General features: G+C 41.2%; 1 protein-coding gene and 1 long non-coding RNA gene across 6 annotated transcripts in view; one reads left to right on the forward strand and one right to left on the reverse strand.

The window, feature by feature from the left end:
• Positions 1 to 19,711, reverse strand: part of LOC138763515 (eIF-2-alpha kinase GCN2-like) — a 119,449-nt gene that overhangs the window by 9,667 nt on the left and 90,071 nt on the right. For all 5 annotated transcript variants that reach the window (XM_069937805.1, XM_069937806.1, XM_069937807.1 and 2 more), the window contains 7 exons: positions 19,448 to 19,601; positions 18,540 to 18,638; positions 17,260 to 17,409; positions 12,194 to 12,313; positions 8,396 to 8,497; positions 7,883 to 8,011; positions 2,694 to 2,768 (listed from right to left, as the gene is read on the reverse strand). In XM_069937805.1, coding sequence (XP_069793906.1) covers positions 2,694 to 2,768; positions 7,883 to 8,011; positions 8,396 to 8,497; positions 12,194 to 12,313; positions 17,260 to 17,409; positions 18,540 to 18,638; positions 19,448 to 19,601 — 829 coding nt within the window. The remainder of the gene's footprint in view (positions 1 to 2,693; positions 2,769 to 7,882; positions 8,012 to 8,395; positions 8,498 to 12,193; positions 12,314 to 17,259; positions 17,410 to 18,539; positions 18,639 to 19,447; positions 19,602 to 19,711) is intronic.
• LOC138763518 (uncharacterized) overlaps positions 1 to 19,711 on the forward strand; it is a 34,361-nt gene that overhangs the window by 9,440 nt on the left and 5,210 nt on the right. The gene's annotated exons all lie outside the window — the stretch shown is intronic.

Consider the following 19,711-nt stretch of genomic DNA (forward strand, 5'->3'; position numbering starts at 1 on the left):
TTTTTCCCATACATGGGTGGTGTGGTCCCAAACCACGACACATTTGTGACAGAGTACATAGAGTATATAGATATGTTTTTGGGAGATAAATTGGGAAAGGTCTGTTAGAGTAGATCACATACAAACACTTTAAAACAGATCTTATTTAAAATACTGGAGCTCTGCCCCATGGTAGATATATTGACTCGAGCTTTTGCAAGAGCTTTGAAGAGTTCTCAAGAGACTTCACTAATGGATCGTTATTTGAAAAACGCAACAGATGAAAGAGCATGTCAGAGCCATTGCTGTTGTAAGAGGATCAGGTGGTTTTCAAGCAGAGATAGTCAAACAGGCTTTCTCTCTGAGAAAGAGATCACTTGAACAGTGTTTCAGCCAGCAGAAGTAGCTTGGACTGGAACAGGACAAGTTGGCAAGCTTATGGAAAGCCCAGTTGTAAGATGGGCTGGTCAAAGCCTTTATGGTTCATGCAAGAGGAGAGGACTGGCAGACTAATGTTTCATTTGGAATAAGGGAAACAAAAAGGAACTCTGTAGTGACCTGAAAGAAACAGGTTTTCATCTGGAGAACCCTGAAGGGGCAAGTTTTGTCAGCATGACACTGAAGTGGCTGATTAAAAAGGAACAACAAATCTCTCTCCGAAAACCAACAACATTCCTGAGCAATAACCATTTACCTTTCAAGCACCAAAGCCTGGTGAACTTTATAAATGTTAAATTCTGTGCACAGTACAAGAATTGCCTACAACCAGTGAACTTGGAGGAATGAGAAGTGAGATTGGACTGTGAATTAAATAACTTTTCTGAACATTACATTACATACACGTGCACTAGAATTAGAAGGGAGTTAAGTTAGGTTAATTAAGTCAATAGAGATAAGTTAAAGTTTGATTCTATTTTAATGTTTAAAGATAATTAAAGCAACTTTTCTTTAAGTCACCATTTGTCGTGGTAAATATCTATTGCTGTTGGGTTTTGTGGTCCTCTGGTCTTGTAACACATCTAAATGTATTGTTTTAATTATTCTCCTCCATCTTTCCTTTCTTCTTTATTTTGGTGGGGGTAGATTAATAGGGGGTGGGGTGGGGTGGGGTGGGAGGGATGTTTTTCATTCAAAGTCACAATCATAAAAGACTCTTATTTGGAAACATCCAAAATCTGTTCCAGCGCATTTAAGATGATGTTGGATCTTGTCATTAAGGTCAACATTGGAAGAAAGGTGACTTCCAAGATAAGGAAAGTGGTCCACATTTTCCAGGGTTGTTTTGCCAAGTTCTATCCTATTTGTCTTAGTTGGTGATAGTTGATAGATGATTTAAGACTTCTTAGAATTTATGGTAAGTCTAAGTTTTGTGAATGCATGGTCGAAGGCAGTCAGAATCTTTTGTAGGTGGTATTTTGAGAGAGCTGCAACACTGTTGCATATTGGAACTCAATGAGGAAACTTGGGAATGGGCAAGAATGAAAAGTCTGCCATCAGTTCTGCAGAGAATTTCAATTCCTTGGGGGTAGATCATCCTTGATAATGTGGATGTTTGCTGTAATAAAGTGAACAAAGTTGGGGCAACCACAACACAACATTTTTCTTGCAGTTGTAGCATGGTGTAGATCATATTGATTGCTCCACGTGATGGTCTAAAACTGACTTCTGTCTGCAGAAGGATCTTCTCGGTTAAAGGCTTGAGCCGGTTATTAAGAATGTGGGAAAGGATCTTTCCTGCTGTTGCTAACAGGGAAATTCCATGATAGTTTCCACATTTGGATCGATCGCCTTTCCTTTTGTAGATGGTAACAATTACATCTTCATTTATTCAGATCTTGATGAGAAGTTGAATGGAACTTGAGGACATGAACAACATTTCTTCCACACAGAGGGTGGTGGGTAAACAAAATGAGCTGCCAGAGGATGTAGTAGAGATGGGTACAATTGTACTGCTTAAAATATATTTAGACAGGGGCATGGATAGGAAAGGTTTGAAGGGATATGGGCCAAACATTGGCAATCGGAGTTACCTTAAGTAGACAGCATAGTCAACATTGACGAGTTGCCGTGCTGTAAAACTCAACGACTCTTTAACTGCCCTTAATTGGATGGATTGCTGGAATTCTTAAGAGTCAGTCTGGGATTGAAAATGGCAACAGATCTGCACTTTCAGACTCTTTTTGCCACTTTCCTGCACCAATGGGTGAAGTTACAACAATCAATAAACATCCATGCATGTCATTGGTGTGGAAGGAAATGACAGCATCCCAAGGAAACCCATTGTCACAAGAAAATCGTATAAGCTTCACAAGGACAGTGCCCAAGGTCAGATCAAACTTAGGTTATTGTAGCTGTGAGGCTGCACTACAAACTGCCACCCATTTCAAAGGTGCCTCGTAAATGCTAGTGGCTGGTAGATTTCTCTTGTCAAATGCTGGACAGGTTTGCATGCCAGCAGTTTGTCTGTTGAACTTAAATAATGCAGGTACCTCAGAGTATTGGATCAGGTAGGCTTTCAATGACATTGCAATGGAAAACTATCAGCTTGCTTCACTGATCAGTTTTCCAATAGTCAAAAATAGACTATCTATCTCAAATAATATCTCATACTGAGAATGCCTGAGGTTTTACTTCCAGAATACTACTTCTTTGCATTGGCCCTTCAGAGTGTCATTTAATTCCACTGGCAAGAGAACTAGAGTTGTTGTTCTTACCTTTAGGTTTGTTCTACCTTGGGGCTGTAGGACAAAAACCTTGCCTTTTTCGAGACTTTCAGCTGTGATATTTTTCTTTGGGGAAAAAAGCAAAGGACTTTGTCAGAGTTTTGAAATATGACTTAACATAATCAATCCTTCAAGGAATGGAGTGGTAATGGTAAGTGAGCATGTCATAACAAAAAAAATAAAAGGTTCATCAAAATAATGATTTTGTATACAATCCTTACTTCTCATCTAACAATGTTGTGAAAGTACAAAGAGAAATGATGGGGCCGTTATAACGCCAGCGACCCGGGTTGAATCCGGTGCTGTGAGGAATTTTTATGTTCTACCCGTGTCTGCATGGATTTCCTCCAGGTGCTCCAGTTTCCTCCCACCCTACAGAGGTTGTAGATCATTTAGGTATAATTGGGTGGCATGGGCTCGTGGGCCGGAAGGCTCCGTTAAAGTGCTGTACATCGAAATTTTTTAAAAACTCAACCTGTAGAGAAGCATCTGTGGAAAGAGAAGACAGTCGACCCTTCATTAGATCAGAAAGACAGAAGTAAGTTGGTCAATGGAACATTGAGGTGGAGGAGAGGGGGGAATGGGGAGAACAATAGGATTGCGTGAATTAATGGACAAACGTCAACAAACAATCTGCTAGAAGACACCGGTGGATCAAGGAGCATCAGTGGGAGAAAAAGAATGCTCAACATTTTGGGTCAAAATCCTTCATCAACGTTGGATAGGCCTCTTCTCCTGTTAATGTTGTGACATCTGGATGATGTCATATAGTCTGGTCTACTAGGGCCCTGCTGAGTGAGTCAGTGTACATGTGAAAGAAAGAAAATGGAAAAAGAACGGTGAGCACAAATGGTCACAACTACAAACATTGTTATTTATTTTCCCTTACTCTGGAAGTGCATTCATATAAATTTAAGTATCTGGAGCAAATCAGCAACTTTGTTCAATTTGGTGACATGCCCAAATTTATTGGACTTTGAATTTGTGAAGTCTGATAGCTATTAGAATGCATGAATATAATAGACATGTGAAATTAATTGATGCTTATTGATGAAGAGTCTTCCTGTACATTATGTTGCTGTCACAATTCTGCCCTCCAATTCATTTTTCTAACAATGGAAACAAACAAAAAAGCCAATACTTCCAGGAAAACATCGATGGATTACATAGACATTAATTGAAAGAAAACTACAAAGCAGATTTGAAGACTGCATTTTTGAAAATGACTCTTAACCATTTGAAAGGAATTTACAAAATTGGCCTCCACACCCCCCCCCCCCCGCTCTTTCCAGCATCATGTGGAGGGGGGAGGCCCAGGGGGCACTATCGCTAGCTCCTCCATTTTCTTGAACTTCTCCATAGTAAGGCGGAGCTTTTCGGGAGGGAGCCAGCATGCTCTGGCATGGAGTGTGGGGCCCTCAGTCAGAATGTGATGCCTTACCCCTTTGGCTCAGCCGCGGAGAACTGTGGTGACACTATTGAGGGAAATTCTGCCAGGATGCGGGGGAACTTGTTGTCGGAAAGCATTATAGAGTCAAGGTGGGGTGCAGGTAGCTTGACTTCCCCCAGAGGTAGAGTTTGAATAATTCTGGCGTGCACCAAAAGACATCCTTTGAGATCTACGAGTGGGTAGTGGGCACGAAGAAAGTCGTCCCCGAGGAGTGGTTGCACCACTGTCACGAGGGTGAAAGTCCACGTAAACCAGCTGGTGCCAAACCGAAGGGGGGGATGGTGCGGATACCAAAAGTTTGGATGGAGGATCCGTTAACTGCTCTCAACGCTGGGCCCTACTTGCAGGTGTCAAGGTCTGGGGTGGGGGGGGTGGGGTGGGCATGATGCTTATCTCAGCACTGATGTCAACCAGGAAATGCTTGCCCGACAAGGAGTCCTAAACATAGAGGAGGCTATCACGTGGGCCAACTGCTGCGGTCATCAACGACGGTTGACCAGGGTGTTTCCCAGAAACCCACAGGGTGGGCAGCAATGAAGGGCCTCCACACTCCATTGCTGATAATAGCAGAATTGGACCAGGGTATTGACTTGCCTCTCTGCTGGTCTTGGTTTAACAGCTGTGAGTGGGGTTTGCCGATCTGGTCTACAACAGTACTGGTATCCCTCTTCGCTCTCCAGAGCATGTCCACCCGGGCTGCCAACCTCTGAGGGTCACTGAAGCCCTTGTCAGATATCCTCAGACAGTTGTTCCAGAGAAATCTGCTCGAAGAGCAGGCAAGGCTTGTGGCCCTTGGTCAAAGCAAGCATTTAGCTCATTAGGGCAAATGGGGCCCTGTTCCCCAATCCGTCCATATGCAGCAATTGGATGGCACTTTCATGCTGGGAGAGCCCGAAAGTCTGGGTTAACAGCTCTTTGAGGGCTGCATATTTGGCTTGCTCCGGTGGTTGCCAAAGGAAGTCTACGACCCTTGCTGCTGTGTCTTGATTGAGTGCGCTTACGACGCAGAAGTAGCGGGTGCCATTAGCAGTGATGTGTCAAAGCTGGAACTGAGCCTCGGCCTGCTTGAACCACACATGGTTGCGACATTCAAAACATTAGGAGCCGAGTGAGACGGTGTGGATAGTTGCTGCATCCGTCTGATCTGTCATCTTCAAGTCCAACTTCCAGTTGGACCTGTCAGGGTTACCAACGTAACGTTTGCGCTACGCAAGCGTGGAGAAGAACGACAAGCACACCAAAGGCTTGAAGTCGAGACTGATTTATTGCTCTGGCCATCACATTTATACAGGCCCCAGGTGCTGATGTCAGGGCACCACGTCATCAGACCGCCAGCCTGGGATTGGCTGGCATTCCCGCCACCCCCAGGTCCACACAGTTGCTGCGTTTATCTGCCATTTTGTGGGTCACTCTGCGACTAGGTCTGCAGGCCGCTACAATAGTTTGTTAAACACTGGGGTTGAGTGCAGTACAAGCACTTCCTCAAAACATTGGTTACTCTTTACTACTGATGGATGCTAAGTTTTTACACAGAATGCAGCAAGGACAAAAAAAGACTGATTATATGACCAGAGGACCAGCTGATTAAGATTGTTCAAGGATCATATGAGTGATCCAAAGAATTAGGAAATAGATGTAATCACTTTTAGCCTCTGATATCATCATTACTACCAAAGAATGAAGTGGCCAAATTTAATTTACTGTAACGTGCTGCAAATCACAATTAGTTATAAGGAAAAAGCAACATACCAAGTATATGGGACTAGTGAAGATGGTTATTTGATGATTAGCACGGGTAGGGTGGATCAAGGATCCTGTTCGGTGCTACATGACTTTATATTTTGAATGCAAGAGTAGTTATGATATGGAGCCTGGTGCCATTAAGGCCTGCCTGAATTAATTAGGGATTTCAAAAAGAAACTGGACAGCCAATCAGGGCTCTGTTGAGAGCATGCGAGATTGGATTACTCCACAGAATGGCTGGGAATGCAACGGGCTTCCTCCAATACTATATTGATGATTCCGTTGCATGATTATGAAAAATTCTCATCCCACAAATATTGGAGTCAGTGAAAAAGTGACCCCCGGGGGTTGGTCAAAGTTGAAATGCAAACGTTTCCATAGATTATTGGTCCATAGATCCAGTCCATTAGGTACTCCCAGTAATCGTGGTGCCACGAGGGAAACATTAATAGAAAAGCTTTTTGCTTTCTGACAATTGTTCTTTTTTGTCTAAACACTGTCACCTAGTGGCAAATGCTAAACTATTTTTATAACCCAATTAAATATTTCACATTTTTCTAATTCTGAGAATATAAGCTTTATATACATGTACCAAGCTTGCATCTATGCTTGATGGATAAAGTATCCTCAGAACTCTTGCAAAAATATTGAAGAGGAAATTCAGCTGTCAAGAAAGAAAACAGGTTGATAGATGCAAAAGAAAGAATGTTCCATTCAGATGGGAGGAAGCTTGAACCCAGATTTCATTTTGCAACAAGAAACTATGGAAAAAAAAGTCACTGGTTAGAGATTCATCTCTATAGTCAGTAATGTTAAATTCTTGACGTTGTAATGAATATCATACTGTACTCTGCTTTACAAACTCATTCTACTGAAGTCAACAGAATGAGTATCAGGCAGAAAGCATGGTAGAGAACTGCATTTTATGGCCATTACTATAATGGAGTGCACTATTATGGAAAACACTGCTGCACACAGCTCTGTAGTGCACTTCATTGCAATAAACAGCACTGAAGGCTGCTGCACTGCAGTAGATTTCACTGTAAGGCACTGCATTGCAGTGGACAACATTGTAGGGGACTGCACTGCAGGATAGCCATTCTTAATGGGGGCCCAAACACAGCCCCCCACCACCACCTGGGGGGGAGGGCACTGCACATTTAAGTAAAGGCTTTGCTTTCTTTCCACCTTACATTACATAATTACTTTATATGTTTTTATGTAGTCAGTAGGAGATAATTACAGAAGATACCAAACTTGACAGCTTCACAGCAAAGGGCGCCCATAAATTTGGAGCAGTGACCTAAGGGGACCATAGCCAAAAAAGATTGAGAATAGCTGCTATAGAACACTGCAGTTGATTGCATTGTAAAGCAAGTTCAAGTGCAGCTCTGCAGTGGACTGCACTGTTATACACTAGGACAATGCACTGTAGGGCACTGCACTGAGGAGCATTGCAGGGGGCTGCACTCTAAAGGACTGCACTATAAAGCACTGAGAGCTACCAAAGCAAAGTATATTTCTACACAAAAGGTACCTCCAAAAATAACCCCTGTCAATTGTTCTTATAGTACTCATGTGCCAATATTCATAATAAAGAAAGCCCATGTAAATTTATCACCTGATTATTACTCTTCGCTACCAACAGTTTGAGCAACAAATATAGATCAGGTGTGATTGCTTTAGATTACTGTTGTGAAGGGCTAGCACAAGAACAAAGAACCAAATAGCCTCCTTTTGCATTCCGAAGGTCAAAACTACCGGGTATTCTCAATTGCATTTACAATCAACATGCATCAACGTGTTCACAATATATGACAGACTAGATAGTGGCTGCTAACTGCATGCATTCTTCTCAGTCACTCTCTAAATCTGGAGAGTACAATAATTGCTCAACTACAAATTCTCAGAATAGGCCTCTCTCATGCCTTCAAATGCAATGGATTTTATCATGTCACAGTTCTTTCATTGCCATTGGTTGGTTTACCTCATTAAGTTGGGTCATCAATCTAACACGAATGCCTGCTTCCCAACATTTTCTTGCCAATTTAAAGCAGGTTTCTGGGCATGTATCAGAAGAGCAATGAATACAGATTTTGTCCATCCTTTCAGGTCTCTGTGTAACATGAGCAACGCTTATTAGTATGTCTGCAATAAAATCAGAGTTTCTTTTGGTATTTCAGAGAACATAATTGGGAGTACATTCTATCCCGCAGTTTTAATATAGAAAAAAAATAAGCTCCACCAAAGTTATGCACAAACAAATTTGATTCTTCCTTCAGAAATAATTATTAAATCATAAAAAATATGGCCAGTGGCATCAGGGTTAAAATTAATGCTATAGGTCACCAAAGGGAAAGTGAGGCTATGAACAGTGAATCACATTTGTAGACAGATTCAGCATGGGCTGCTCGCACCACCCCCCTCCCTCCCTCAATCCCTCAAGACAACATCTATGTTTTACATTTTCTCTGATTTTTGTCTGTGGTTTGCCTTTTACCTTGGTCATTGCTGCTGTCCCTACAAGTTTCTGGAGATCGATGTTCAGGCCAGCGGCAGACAGCTCCGGTAGCGGCCCAAAGGAGGCATCGAAACTTCGGAGCTACAGCAATGCAACAGATATAAATTAGAGGGCACCACATTCATTCTAGGAGTAGGTTATCCAAAAAATGTCTTTGGGCTCTCCCATTTGTTTTTAACTGTTACTTTGTTGTGATCCCTTTTTAAACTCTGTGTTTCAGGTTGATCAAAAAGGTCATTGGCGAGTTCTGATTGAATATTTCCAAGCTTAAACATTATGTTTCAGGCTGATAGTCCCCTAACACCTATAAGATGGAACTGATTGAGTTACAACAGAGAAACCATCCATTTTCGTGCTTGGAAGGCACATCTTAAAATTAGACAGGCCGATGGTGTTAATGGCAGAAAGCATATCTTCACATGGCTATCTGGAAATTATTTTTTCCATTCCAAACATCGTTGGGATGCAAGAGGGAGTAGTAAACTGAAATTAAGAAGTGTTAACAGACATAAAAACAAGGTGAGGGGAAATGAAAGCTAGATTCAGTTGAATGGTTGGGTATGCAGGGCAAATTCGGTTGCAATCTTTCTAATACACTCAGTTTTGATTTTGCAGATTAACTTGAGTAATCGGGGCTTGGTGTTATTTTATTAACCATAGAAGAAATGCACGTTTTTGACAAGAATTTGGGTCTTGTATATCAGGGGGGTGAAACATCTTCAGTGGGTGTTGGAAAAACTCTGTCGTGATACTGGCCCTGCCATGCTCTCTAGATCACTTGGCAAACAGCTAGAGAGGGTTAACGAAACCCTGGTCTGCCCCAGGTTGGAAACACCCAGCTTTTAGACACTCAGCACATACGAATGAGCATTAGGAGACTGGTGGGATTGATGGCGATGAATTTGCTGGCTGCCAAAGGACTGCAGACTCCTTCACCAGGAAGGAATTGGGCTGTTCCACATGCATTCTTTGTTTCCCCCACCCCCCCACCACCCACCACCACCACCACACCCCTAAGAGAAAATGCCAGTTGGTGTTTCAGGTTGATCAGAAATCTCATTGCTGAGTTCCGATGAAACAGCTCCAAGCTGAAACCTTATCTCTGCATTAAGCTGAGCTGGGCACACTGAGCATTGAGGCAGGGAGACTTGCTGGCAGCTTCTCTTCCCGCACCTGAGTGCTCTCCCCTCATACCAGTTTCTGTCATCCTCTCCCACACACAGTTTTTGATCATGTCCCGCTTATGAACAGTTCTCAGGAACAGAAAATCCTGTCATAACCTGGGGACAGCTTGCAATGTCAAAATGTTCACCAAATTAACACTGCAGTGGAGCTTGGAAATCTTCCAAAGAGAAAAATCAACATTTAATACCAAAATCCTACAGGTGATGGAAACAGACTAAAGCATGAATAACCACAATGTAGGGAACGCAGGAATGATGTGATGACAGGATAGGATAGCTGATGTTTCAAATGGCTCCAGGCATGCTCAAGACAGTTCTGGATCTCCAAGTTACTGCTAGGATTTTTTGTGAAATTGTAGTTGATACTTCCATTACTTGATATTATCTTACGGCATTAAAGGAATGCTTTTGTCAACTGTCTGAATTTGCTCTCTGAGTTATCTACCTAATACTGGTGAATATGATTTTCACCATAGCAGTTTTTGTTTCTAACCATACCTTTAGTTTCTACATGTGTACTTTTTCTTGTTCTAAATCTACCACTTTTTTTCCTTGAATAATATTCTGTGGTCTGGGGGCTTATATGTTTAAATAAATTGTCTCCATAAGTCCTCTGTTCTTTTGCTGGTATCTTGAATTTGGTTTCCCATGTCCTGATCAATAGTCTTTTGTAAATATGAAAACTGTCAGATCTACTCTTAAGTTTTGAAGGTCAGACAGCCACTGCGGAGAATTAGAGCCAATTTAGTGTTTCAGGTTGATCAGAAAGGTCATCGCTGAGTTCTGGTGAAACACGTCCGAGCTGAAACATTTCTTTCCAATAGCTATCAGACTCTTGAACCTTCCCTTGTTGCTCTAATTATGGACTGCTCAGACAGCACTATTGCTGTCACATTTTTTTTGCACTAGGATCATTGTGTATTTTTTTCTCTTTTCATTTAATTCAGTTCACTATTATAGTTTTTTCTTTACAAGTAGCGTACCTGTTCGGCTGCATTAAGAATTTCAGAGCATATGTACATTGTACAATGTGTATGACAATAAACTCACAAACGAATAAACTCTGCCTTGCTGCACTGCAAGGTGCCTATCAAGTATCCCAAAATTAACTGTTCTCATTCACATTTACAGCATCTGGAACAGGTTTTATCTGCTTTAAATTTAACAACTCCTTCTAACTGAAACCCGGCCCTGAAACTCAACTCTGGAAATCATGTGTTTACTGTTCTCTCGCAGGTCTCAACTCATCAAGCAGAAAACCACTATAGATAAATTGTTATTAATAAGCATGCTGGTCTCCAGGGTCAATGAGCTGTTGTGGCAGTTAGGTTAATACTTGGACGAGTCAACGCAATGAGTACCCTTCACTTCTCCCATTTTTTAACAGCATCAATTCCTACTTCATATTTCACAGAAGGTGGCCATTGGGTCTGTGCTGGCATCCCATCTATTCCTCTCCCTCATTAAAGCAATTTCTACCACTAGCTCCTTGCATGAAGGATAATTAGTCTAAGTGCCAGTGTGTTTTAAATTTTTTTTTAATGTAATTTAACATTTTTTTAATACATTTTAGACATAGAACATGGTCACGAGTCCCATGCAGCCCAATTAACCTACAATCCCCACTATGTTTCGAAAAGCGGGAGGAAACAGGAGCCCCCGGGAAAACCCACGCAGATACGGAGAGAATGTACCAACTTCTTACAGACTGCGCAGGATTCAAACCTTGGTCCCAATCATTAGCACTGTAATGGCATTGTGCTAACCTCTATGCCAACTGGGCCACCCAGTTTTTTGTGATGAAGCAATGTGAGCATCACGCAAGCACTGGAAGGACATATAAGCCCCATAAAGGCCCAGGACACTGGGTCACTGCAGCTGTGTGAAAATGATTTCTCTCATAAATGAGCTGGGTTATTGTAAAGTCCCAATCTTCCCTATTTTCTAGGGAAACAACGTTCATTCATCTACCCTATCAATTCCTCAAATATCACAATTAGATCACCACTTTCTTTTCATTCTCAAAGGAATATAAACACAGTCTGCAGCCTCTTTGAAAGTTTTAACTTTTTTATTCTGCGTTCACATTGGGTAAAGTGGACTTTAGTCTTTCCATGGCCAATATATTTGTATTAACACAGTGCCTAGAACTAGCCACGGTGCTTCGGACAGAGGCCAACCAAAGCTGGATTTAATTGCCTCTATCCCTCTGTTTTCCAGCTCCTTTGGGATAGTGGCTCATGTTCAGTTAGCTCCCTAAACTCAATAAAATCCATGATTTAACTCTATGCTCTCCAAATGCCCCTCACTGCTACCACTATGAAGGATGAGAGAAACATTTAAAGCAGAGTTAATAATTAATGCATTATTCATTCACATTTTTGTGAATATTTCGATATCTATGCACTGGCTAAGTTTGAGAAGCACAAGGTCATTAGGTGGTGAATATGAAAGGGAGCCACTTGATCAAGTGCCTAGACAGCAAAAGGGTGTTATGTTTCTGAAGTGCAATTAGCTTGTTCATTTCAAAACAATTCAGACAAAATCAAAGTATTTTGCAAAGTGTGTCAGAAACAATTCTTAAATATCTTACTAGTTTCGTATACTGCCCTCCAAACACAAAGAAGTCTGACCCTGTTGCGTTGTACAAGGCAAATAAGACTCCTTCATAATGCTTCAGGTTCAATTCATCTGTGGCACGCAAGCTTCCAACCTGCATAATATTAAAAATGGATTGTCAGTGCTCAATTTTCTCTGGTTTTTCCGACGAATACTATTGAAAAATAGTTTCAGCTGAAGGATGGTATTGCCTCATTAATTACACTCTGGATCAGTGGCTTTCATACTTTCCACTCACATACCACCTTAAATAATCCTTTACTAATCACAGAGCATCTATGGCACAGGGATTACTTAAGGTGGTATGTGAATGGAAAAATAAAGTTTGAAAACCACTGCTCTATACAAACTAATTTCACAGGTTTGAAAGTGAGGGTCAAAATACATGATGTCACCATTGCACCCCATGGCTAATGGAGCCCTGGAAAAGGTACACTGGTGGATTGCTTTCCAAATGAGGCAAGAGGAACTGTCCCTGGTCTCACATTCCGAGTGTCTCACGTTACTTACCTGGGATGGTAACATCACAAGGCAATAGAGAAGAAGTGGGGAGCAGGGGAAAATATTCAGCCCTCCCGGCCTATACTGCCACTTAACAGTCATGATAAACATGCAGCATTATTCCAGCTGACGGTGACAGGTGCCTCTGGAGGTAGTATCCCAAAGATCTTCCTTTCCCTTTCACGTTGATCTTCAGGTCTCCCACCATTCCCAGGGTCATCCCAATCCCATACTCCTTTATCCTGCCCTGGTTTGTGATCTTGGATGCAGCTGATCTGGAAATCGGGGAAGGAATTGATCTGTAGTCCTCCAGAGATATATTTGCCAGAGTTATGAAAATATCCAAGATGAGCAGAGAAGTATTGTGACTCAAATTTGCAGTTAAGGAAAGAATGCCCCAATAATGATCAAGAGCTCCAACACAACACTCAGTGGAATATGCACTATATGCCCCAGAACAGTCAGGTTTACTGCATATGTCTCAGTGGACTTCATGGTACATAAATCCCCAGAGCCTGCTAAGATTTATCCCAGATCGATATGGGAGACAAAGAAGGAGCTGGGGCTCCAACAAAGATCTTAGGATTTTCATTGGCTGCAAGTCATGTGACTGGAGGACAACACATGTGGTCCCTTTATTCAAGGAGGACAGCTTGGTAACTGGATCCCCTGTGAGTCTAAATTAATGGCCAGTATGGATAAGGTGTACTGAAGGGCCTGTTTCTGTGCTGTGTGATCCCATGGCAATGACAGACTTGAAGATCTGACAAATTGGCAATTATATTATCACCTTTCATGACTTCAGGACATCTCACAGCGCTGCTTAGTAGTAAAACATTTTGAAGCATAATATGTAGTCAAAATATAAATCTAAAAAACATAATAGGTTCTAAGTTCCTTTTATTGTCACGTAATAATATATTAAAAAGGTAACATACCTGGTAAAACTTTTAAAGTCTGTATGGAGGTTTTTGTCTTTAACTTTTGTCTAAAGTAAGGCATGTAAAGATTCACCATGAGCATTGCCTGGTTCCCCTAAAAACAGGAGAGAGCCCCTTCAAAGTTGATGGGTATCTGTGAATTTTCCTCCGGCCCTCTCACAGCTTCTGCAGCCACACAGTCTCCTGTTCAATTCATTGGCCACCTGAGCTCCAGATCCAAAACTCTGACACGATCAGGAAGCCTTCGGTGCTTGATGCCCTTTGGGAACTTTCTTGCCCTTAGCACCCTCTCGAATCCTGGCTCAGATACCTGGTTCCCACAAGCCAGTGTTCAACACAGAAATGCAATAGCTTAGATGGCATCGGGATCACAATCTGTTTAAGCGAGGTGTAAACACTGGCCAGGAAACCAGTGATATATTCAAGGTTTTGCTCCACTCAGAAAGCAGATGGAGTCTCATCTTAATGTCTCATCCAACAGAAGGGACCTCAGAAAGGACTGTGTTCCCATGGTAATGCGCTGGAATGTCTACATCAGTGGTTCTCAACCATTTTTTCCACTCACATAAAACCTGATTCCACTCACATAACACCTTACAAACCACAGAACACCTAAGGCATCAGGTGCTCTGTGGTTTGTAAGGGTTTTCTTCAGATGGTAGGTGAATGGGTAAAAATGGTTGAGAACCACTGGCTGAAATTATTGCATTTGCCTCTCTTTGAATTTGAATAGTCTGCATGATTGTAATACATATTTTTTCTTGAACCAGAGTGACTGAGAATATGTACTATCTGTCAATATTTTGAAATTATTATCTCATTTTATTTTAATGATTCTAGTAGTCTTTTTTGTCATGAAGTACGTCTATGGCTGCAGGAATAAGAATTTTAGTGCATACATAGATTGTACAATGTACATGACAGTTAAAAAAAATATCAGCACTGCTGGAGTGGATCCAGGAGAGCGGGGAGCAGAGACACAGCACTGCTTCGCAGGGTCCAACCTTCTAGTCCTAATGTTGATGGCTCAGTACAGGATTTAAGTGGCCTTTTAAAGGAGCCAGCAGTATTTTAAATTAAAATCTTTTAACTGTGTAGTCTGTGCCCAAGAGAGCAGTGCCTGTGATGGGCAGCGGCCATGAGGGGTTGCAGGCTCTGGGATAGGAGTAGATTGGCTCAGGGCTTCAGAAATGGGGAAAACACCATCCGTTGAGAAGAAGCATAGTAGACAACCCTATACGAAGATGACCAAGGCTGCAGACCAGAAATGGGCTCAGCAACTGAATGACACAGGTTATCTGTCTGATACTGGTTCATGGGAACCAGGTATCGGAATCAGGATTTGAGAGGGGCAAAAAGGGCATCCAAAGGGCTTCGGGCACTGAAAGCTGCCTGATCGTACTGAAGGTTTAGATCTGGAGCTCGGGTTGCCAATGGATCAAACAGGGGTCTGAACGGCTTCAGAGGCTGCAGGAGCACTGGAGATGAATCCATGGACACTGCGTCTCAAAGGACTCGCTTTTGCTTCTATTTCTGTTAATGTTAGGGGTGCCAGGCAATACTAATGGGGACTCTTTGTCTGCCTTATGGTAGGTAAAGGAAATTTTGTGATATATTACATGTTCAGTATTATTACATGACAATAAAAGAATTTTTAATCTTGTAATTCATTATCATAACCTGACCTAAAGGGCACAAATGGACACATTTACAGTCTGATGCAGAGTCATTCCAACAATGGCAAATTTCTCGATTAATTGAAATGACAGCAATTATCACTGAGCAAACTTTCCAGTCAATACTATTTATTTTCCAGTCCAACTGTCCCACAATCCCATGGAGACGAGGTCTGGCAATTTTTACATCAGCCAAAGATCTCACAGCTGGAACAATGATGCCGAAGACGTGGAATTACGATCCTGGGAAATGCAGCTCCACTACAGCAGAATGCCAGTGGCAATCTAAATCCCAGCTCTTATGTTAAGGAATGCTTCTCCAAAATAAGGGGTAGTTAGCCCAGAATGTATCAAATATATTCAGTGAACCTGATACTAAAATGGGAGCCAAACAGTGAGGAGGTTTGGCAACAAAATTGTGTAAATTTAGGAGATATATGGAGGAGAGAAAATGAGATGTCAAATTTTGCAATTATTTCAAAAAACACACAGGTTTACCCTGTCACAGAGCATGTTCTGTGTGGAGGGGCCGCACCAAGGAAGCCAGTAGCAACCTGATGAACAGGAATCAAGTGGTAAACCAGCTCTTGGTTTTTAAAAAATATCTAGGATATTCTTTACCAACTAACTTTTATCTACATGTATAAAATTCTTGTGTCGAAGTGTTGTTGCCTACTATCTTAAAACCCAATTTGACCATTGACATCTGATTAATTCTGTTATTTTCTTTCTACCATGTGGTTTTCTGTGAATTTTTAAAGATAAAATGGTGCCAGAGCATGGTGATCTTTTGCAGGCAGAAGTTCGTGTTTCATTGTATCCAGGTTCACATGACAATAAACAACAAAGATAGACAAGTGTTTTTTTTTTGGATTTCACAACTGACCATTTGAAAGCTAAAGTAGGGAGCTTGTGCATCAAACTTCAGACTGATAGATATGTGATGTGATTGTGTCCTTTGTACATTAGGTGGAAGGCAGTTGGAATCATGGAAACACAGTAGCTTAAACAAAGGCTTGTGAGCTGCAGTAAGGAATGCATAAGACCAACTCCCCTCCTGCCCACACCTCATCCTCCCATCTAAAACCATGGGTGAATGGGGTGGGTTTCTGTTCACTGACTTTTTGAACCCACAGATGTTCCACGTAGTTAATAATCTCCTCCTTCTTATCATCATTTTTTTTTAAGCATTCCAATTTTATTGGTGCCATTTTATTTCAACTTTCACCACTGCATTGTCTCCTCCAAGTTTAATGTGACTTGGAATTAATTCTGCTCAAAAAATAAACAAAACTAAGAGACATTACGAGGCAAACACATCCCACATAATGACGCACCGATACTTTTATGTCTGAGAATAAAAGTTTAAATACACCAGTAAGAAGTTTCAATAGTTATATTTAAATTACTCATTAGCTACAGTGCATTTTCAAGTAGAGAAGCCAGGTATCATAAAATGAATACCATGCATGCGATGACAAAATAAATCATTTAGCAGGTTCATGATTCTGAGCACTGCATGAAGCAGAAACACTGCAAACAGGATGGGCGGCATGGTTATCGAGGTGGTTAGCGCAACAGGGCTCGAATCCCGCACTGTCTGGAAGGAGTTTCTACATTCTCCCCATGTCTGCGTGGGTCTTCCCCGGCGGCTCTGGTTTCCTCCCACCATTCAAACCGTACCGAGGTGTGAGGTTAATTGGTGTAATTGGATGGCACGGACTCGAGGCTGATAGGGCCTGGTACCATGCGGGATATGCCTAAAAAGTATGGGAGTCGCTGGCAATCCAGCATTTACCACTCAGCCAACATCCGTGGCCATGATTGGTTTGCTAGGCCACCTCAGATAGCTACTAAGAACTAATCAAGTTGGGCAAAGATGATAATATTTATCTTCGTATTTTAATTACCTTTTATCATACCTTAACAATGAAGGAAGAATCAACAAATAGCTTCTGTAGAAATGCCAGTGATTTCCAGCACTGACTAATAGCAAAACCAAACTGAGGATGAAGCTGCAAGAACTTTTCCTTGTGTTCAGAGGCAGCATCAAATGACATTCCGACACAAGCCTAAAGAAAGAGTAGTTACAAAGTTATGAAACGCTGTATATTTTGGCTGTACTTTTATATCTAGCCTTTAATGGTTGCATTGCCATTAGATATCATTAAAGTCTAAAGAAAGCCCTACAAATATACCTGGAGCATTTCTCATCCATCATTTTTTTCCTGTAAACATAAAGGCATACAAGCACAGAAAACCCACGGCATGCTTAGCACAGCAATTAGGGTGGCACAGTGAGTGTAGCAGTACTGCAATGCTTTTACAGCACCAGTAACCAGTGTTTGAATTTGGTGCTGTTTGTGAGGAGTTTACATGTTCTCCCTGTGACCAGCATAGGCTTCTCTCTCACCCTCCAAACAGGGTTGGTAGATTAATTGGGGGAAATTAGGTAGCACAGGTTTCAATGACCAGAATGGGCTTATACCATGTTATATTGTTAAAATTTTAAAAATTAAATTGAAATAAGCCCTCAGCCCACCAGGTCTATGTCAATCATTAAATAGTCGTCCATACTAATCCTACTTACTAACTTACAAGTATTTCGTCCATAGCCTGCTCTGACTTGACAATTCACGTGTTTATTCAGTGCATTTTGTTCTATTGACAACAAGTAGAATGCCAGAAAAAAACTATTTCTGCTGGTGCCAAAGAAAATAATTGATCTTCAAAGACAATAGTTGCTGAGTTACTTGTCAGTGGTCAAGACAGGAGTAGATTATTTTTGTTCAGGTAAATCCACTAGAGGATGTACTAACATAGACATCATTACCTGTCTAGTGACCAGAAGTTGAAATTCAGCCCCTGGCACCACAGGACATCTTAAATTTGAATGATCAGATATATTGGGAATGAAATGCTGGTGTTACTAATAATGACCATGAAATGACTCAATTGTCACAACAAAATTGTTACTTTAGTTCTGAAATTGACAGTGAACACTGACCTTGTGAGTGAGATCCATAATCAGTAAAGATTAAAACACTGGTTGGTAAATAGGATTGAGGAACAGACTAGCCATCATCAAAACAAATAAATAAATAAATTGACTCGAGCAGATTATTCTGCAATAAGAATATGTTATTTGTTTCAATGATGGCCAATCTGTTCCTCAATCCTATCTAAGTTTTTTTTAAATTACCTTTGGGCAGTGATCTTGTGAACCACATTCTGGACTCTGATTGTTGAAGAGGGTTTCTTCTAAAAGTGTATGACTGATAATCAGATGTCCATACTGTTTCTATTAAAAAGAAAAAAAAACACAGCTTAAAAGGAAAATGTCTTGAACCAACATGGGCTCAAATACTGTTAAAAAGCAACAAAACTAGCACGAGACCATAAATGCTGCCATCTGGACCAAAAAAAATATATCCTGGAAGAACTCAGTGGGTTGAGGAGAATCTGTGGGGAAAAGGGATTTTTATCATTCTGACTGAGAGCCTGCATCAGGACTGAGAATAGAGAGGAGTGGTAGCCAGTATGAAAAGAGAGGGAGTTGTGAGGTAGATGTTGACAGTAAGGGTGAAGGGAGATAAACAATTGGAGCTAGGTAGGGGAGGGCAGATGACACTAAGATTGAATGTGTTTTGGACAGGGAAGAAGGTTTTCAAAGTCTGCAGAGGGATCTGGACCAGCTGGTAAAGTGAATTGAAAAATGGCAGATGGAATTTAATGCAAAAAAGTGTGAGGTATTGCATTTTGGAAGGACAAACCAAGAAAAGTCATAAACAGTAAATGGTAGGACAGAGGAGTGCAGTAGAACAGAGGGATCTGGGAATATAGATACATAATTCCCTTAAAGTGGCGTCACAGGTGGTTAGGATTGTCAAGAGAGCTTTTGGCACATGAGCCTACATAAATCAAAATATTGAGTATAATATTTGGGACTTCCACAGAAGTTCTTCCAACTTGTCGACAAATGCGGAGAATAAATGCCAACTGTTCAATGCAGAAATGAAAAATCTTGTCACCAAGTTTCAGCTCAACATTTAATGCACAGTGCATACTTTTAAATACCAATTAACATTGCTATCTGAGATATACCCTTACCCCAGCCACAGGATACTTGCTCACAATCTCAGAGACTATTTGAATTAACTCTGCAACAGCGAAAATGGAGTCCTGCTCATGATCAATGATATCAAATGCACAGTGCGTTTGGTAAGGAAGTCCATTTGGTAGAAACCTTTTCTTCACACAGTACCTTAAGAACCAAACATGGAGTATTTATTTAGGAAGTGCACAGTTCAGACTCAACTTCATTTTTATTAAGATAGAAGACAAAATATATTTGCATGCAACATGTTGCATTCT

This window comes from Narcine bancroftii, chromosome 5 (genome assembly GCF_036971445.1).
Source record: "Narcine bancroftii isolate sNarBan1 chromosome 5, sNarBan1.hap1, whole genome shotgun sequence".
Taxonomy (NCBI): domain Eukaryota; kingdom Metazoa; phylum Chordata; class Chondrichthyes; order Torpediniformes; family Narcinidae; genus Narcine; species Narcine bancroftii.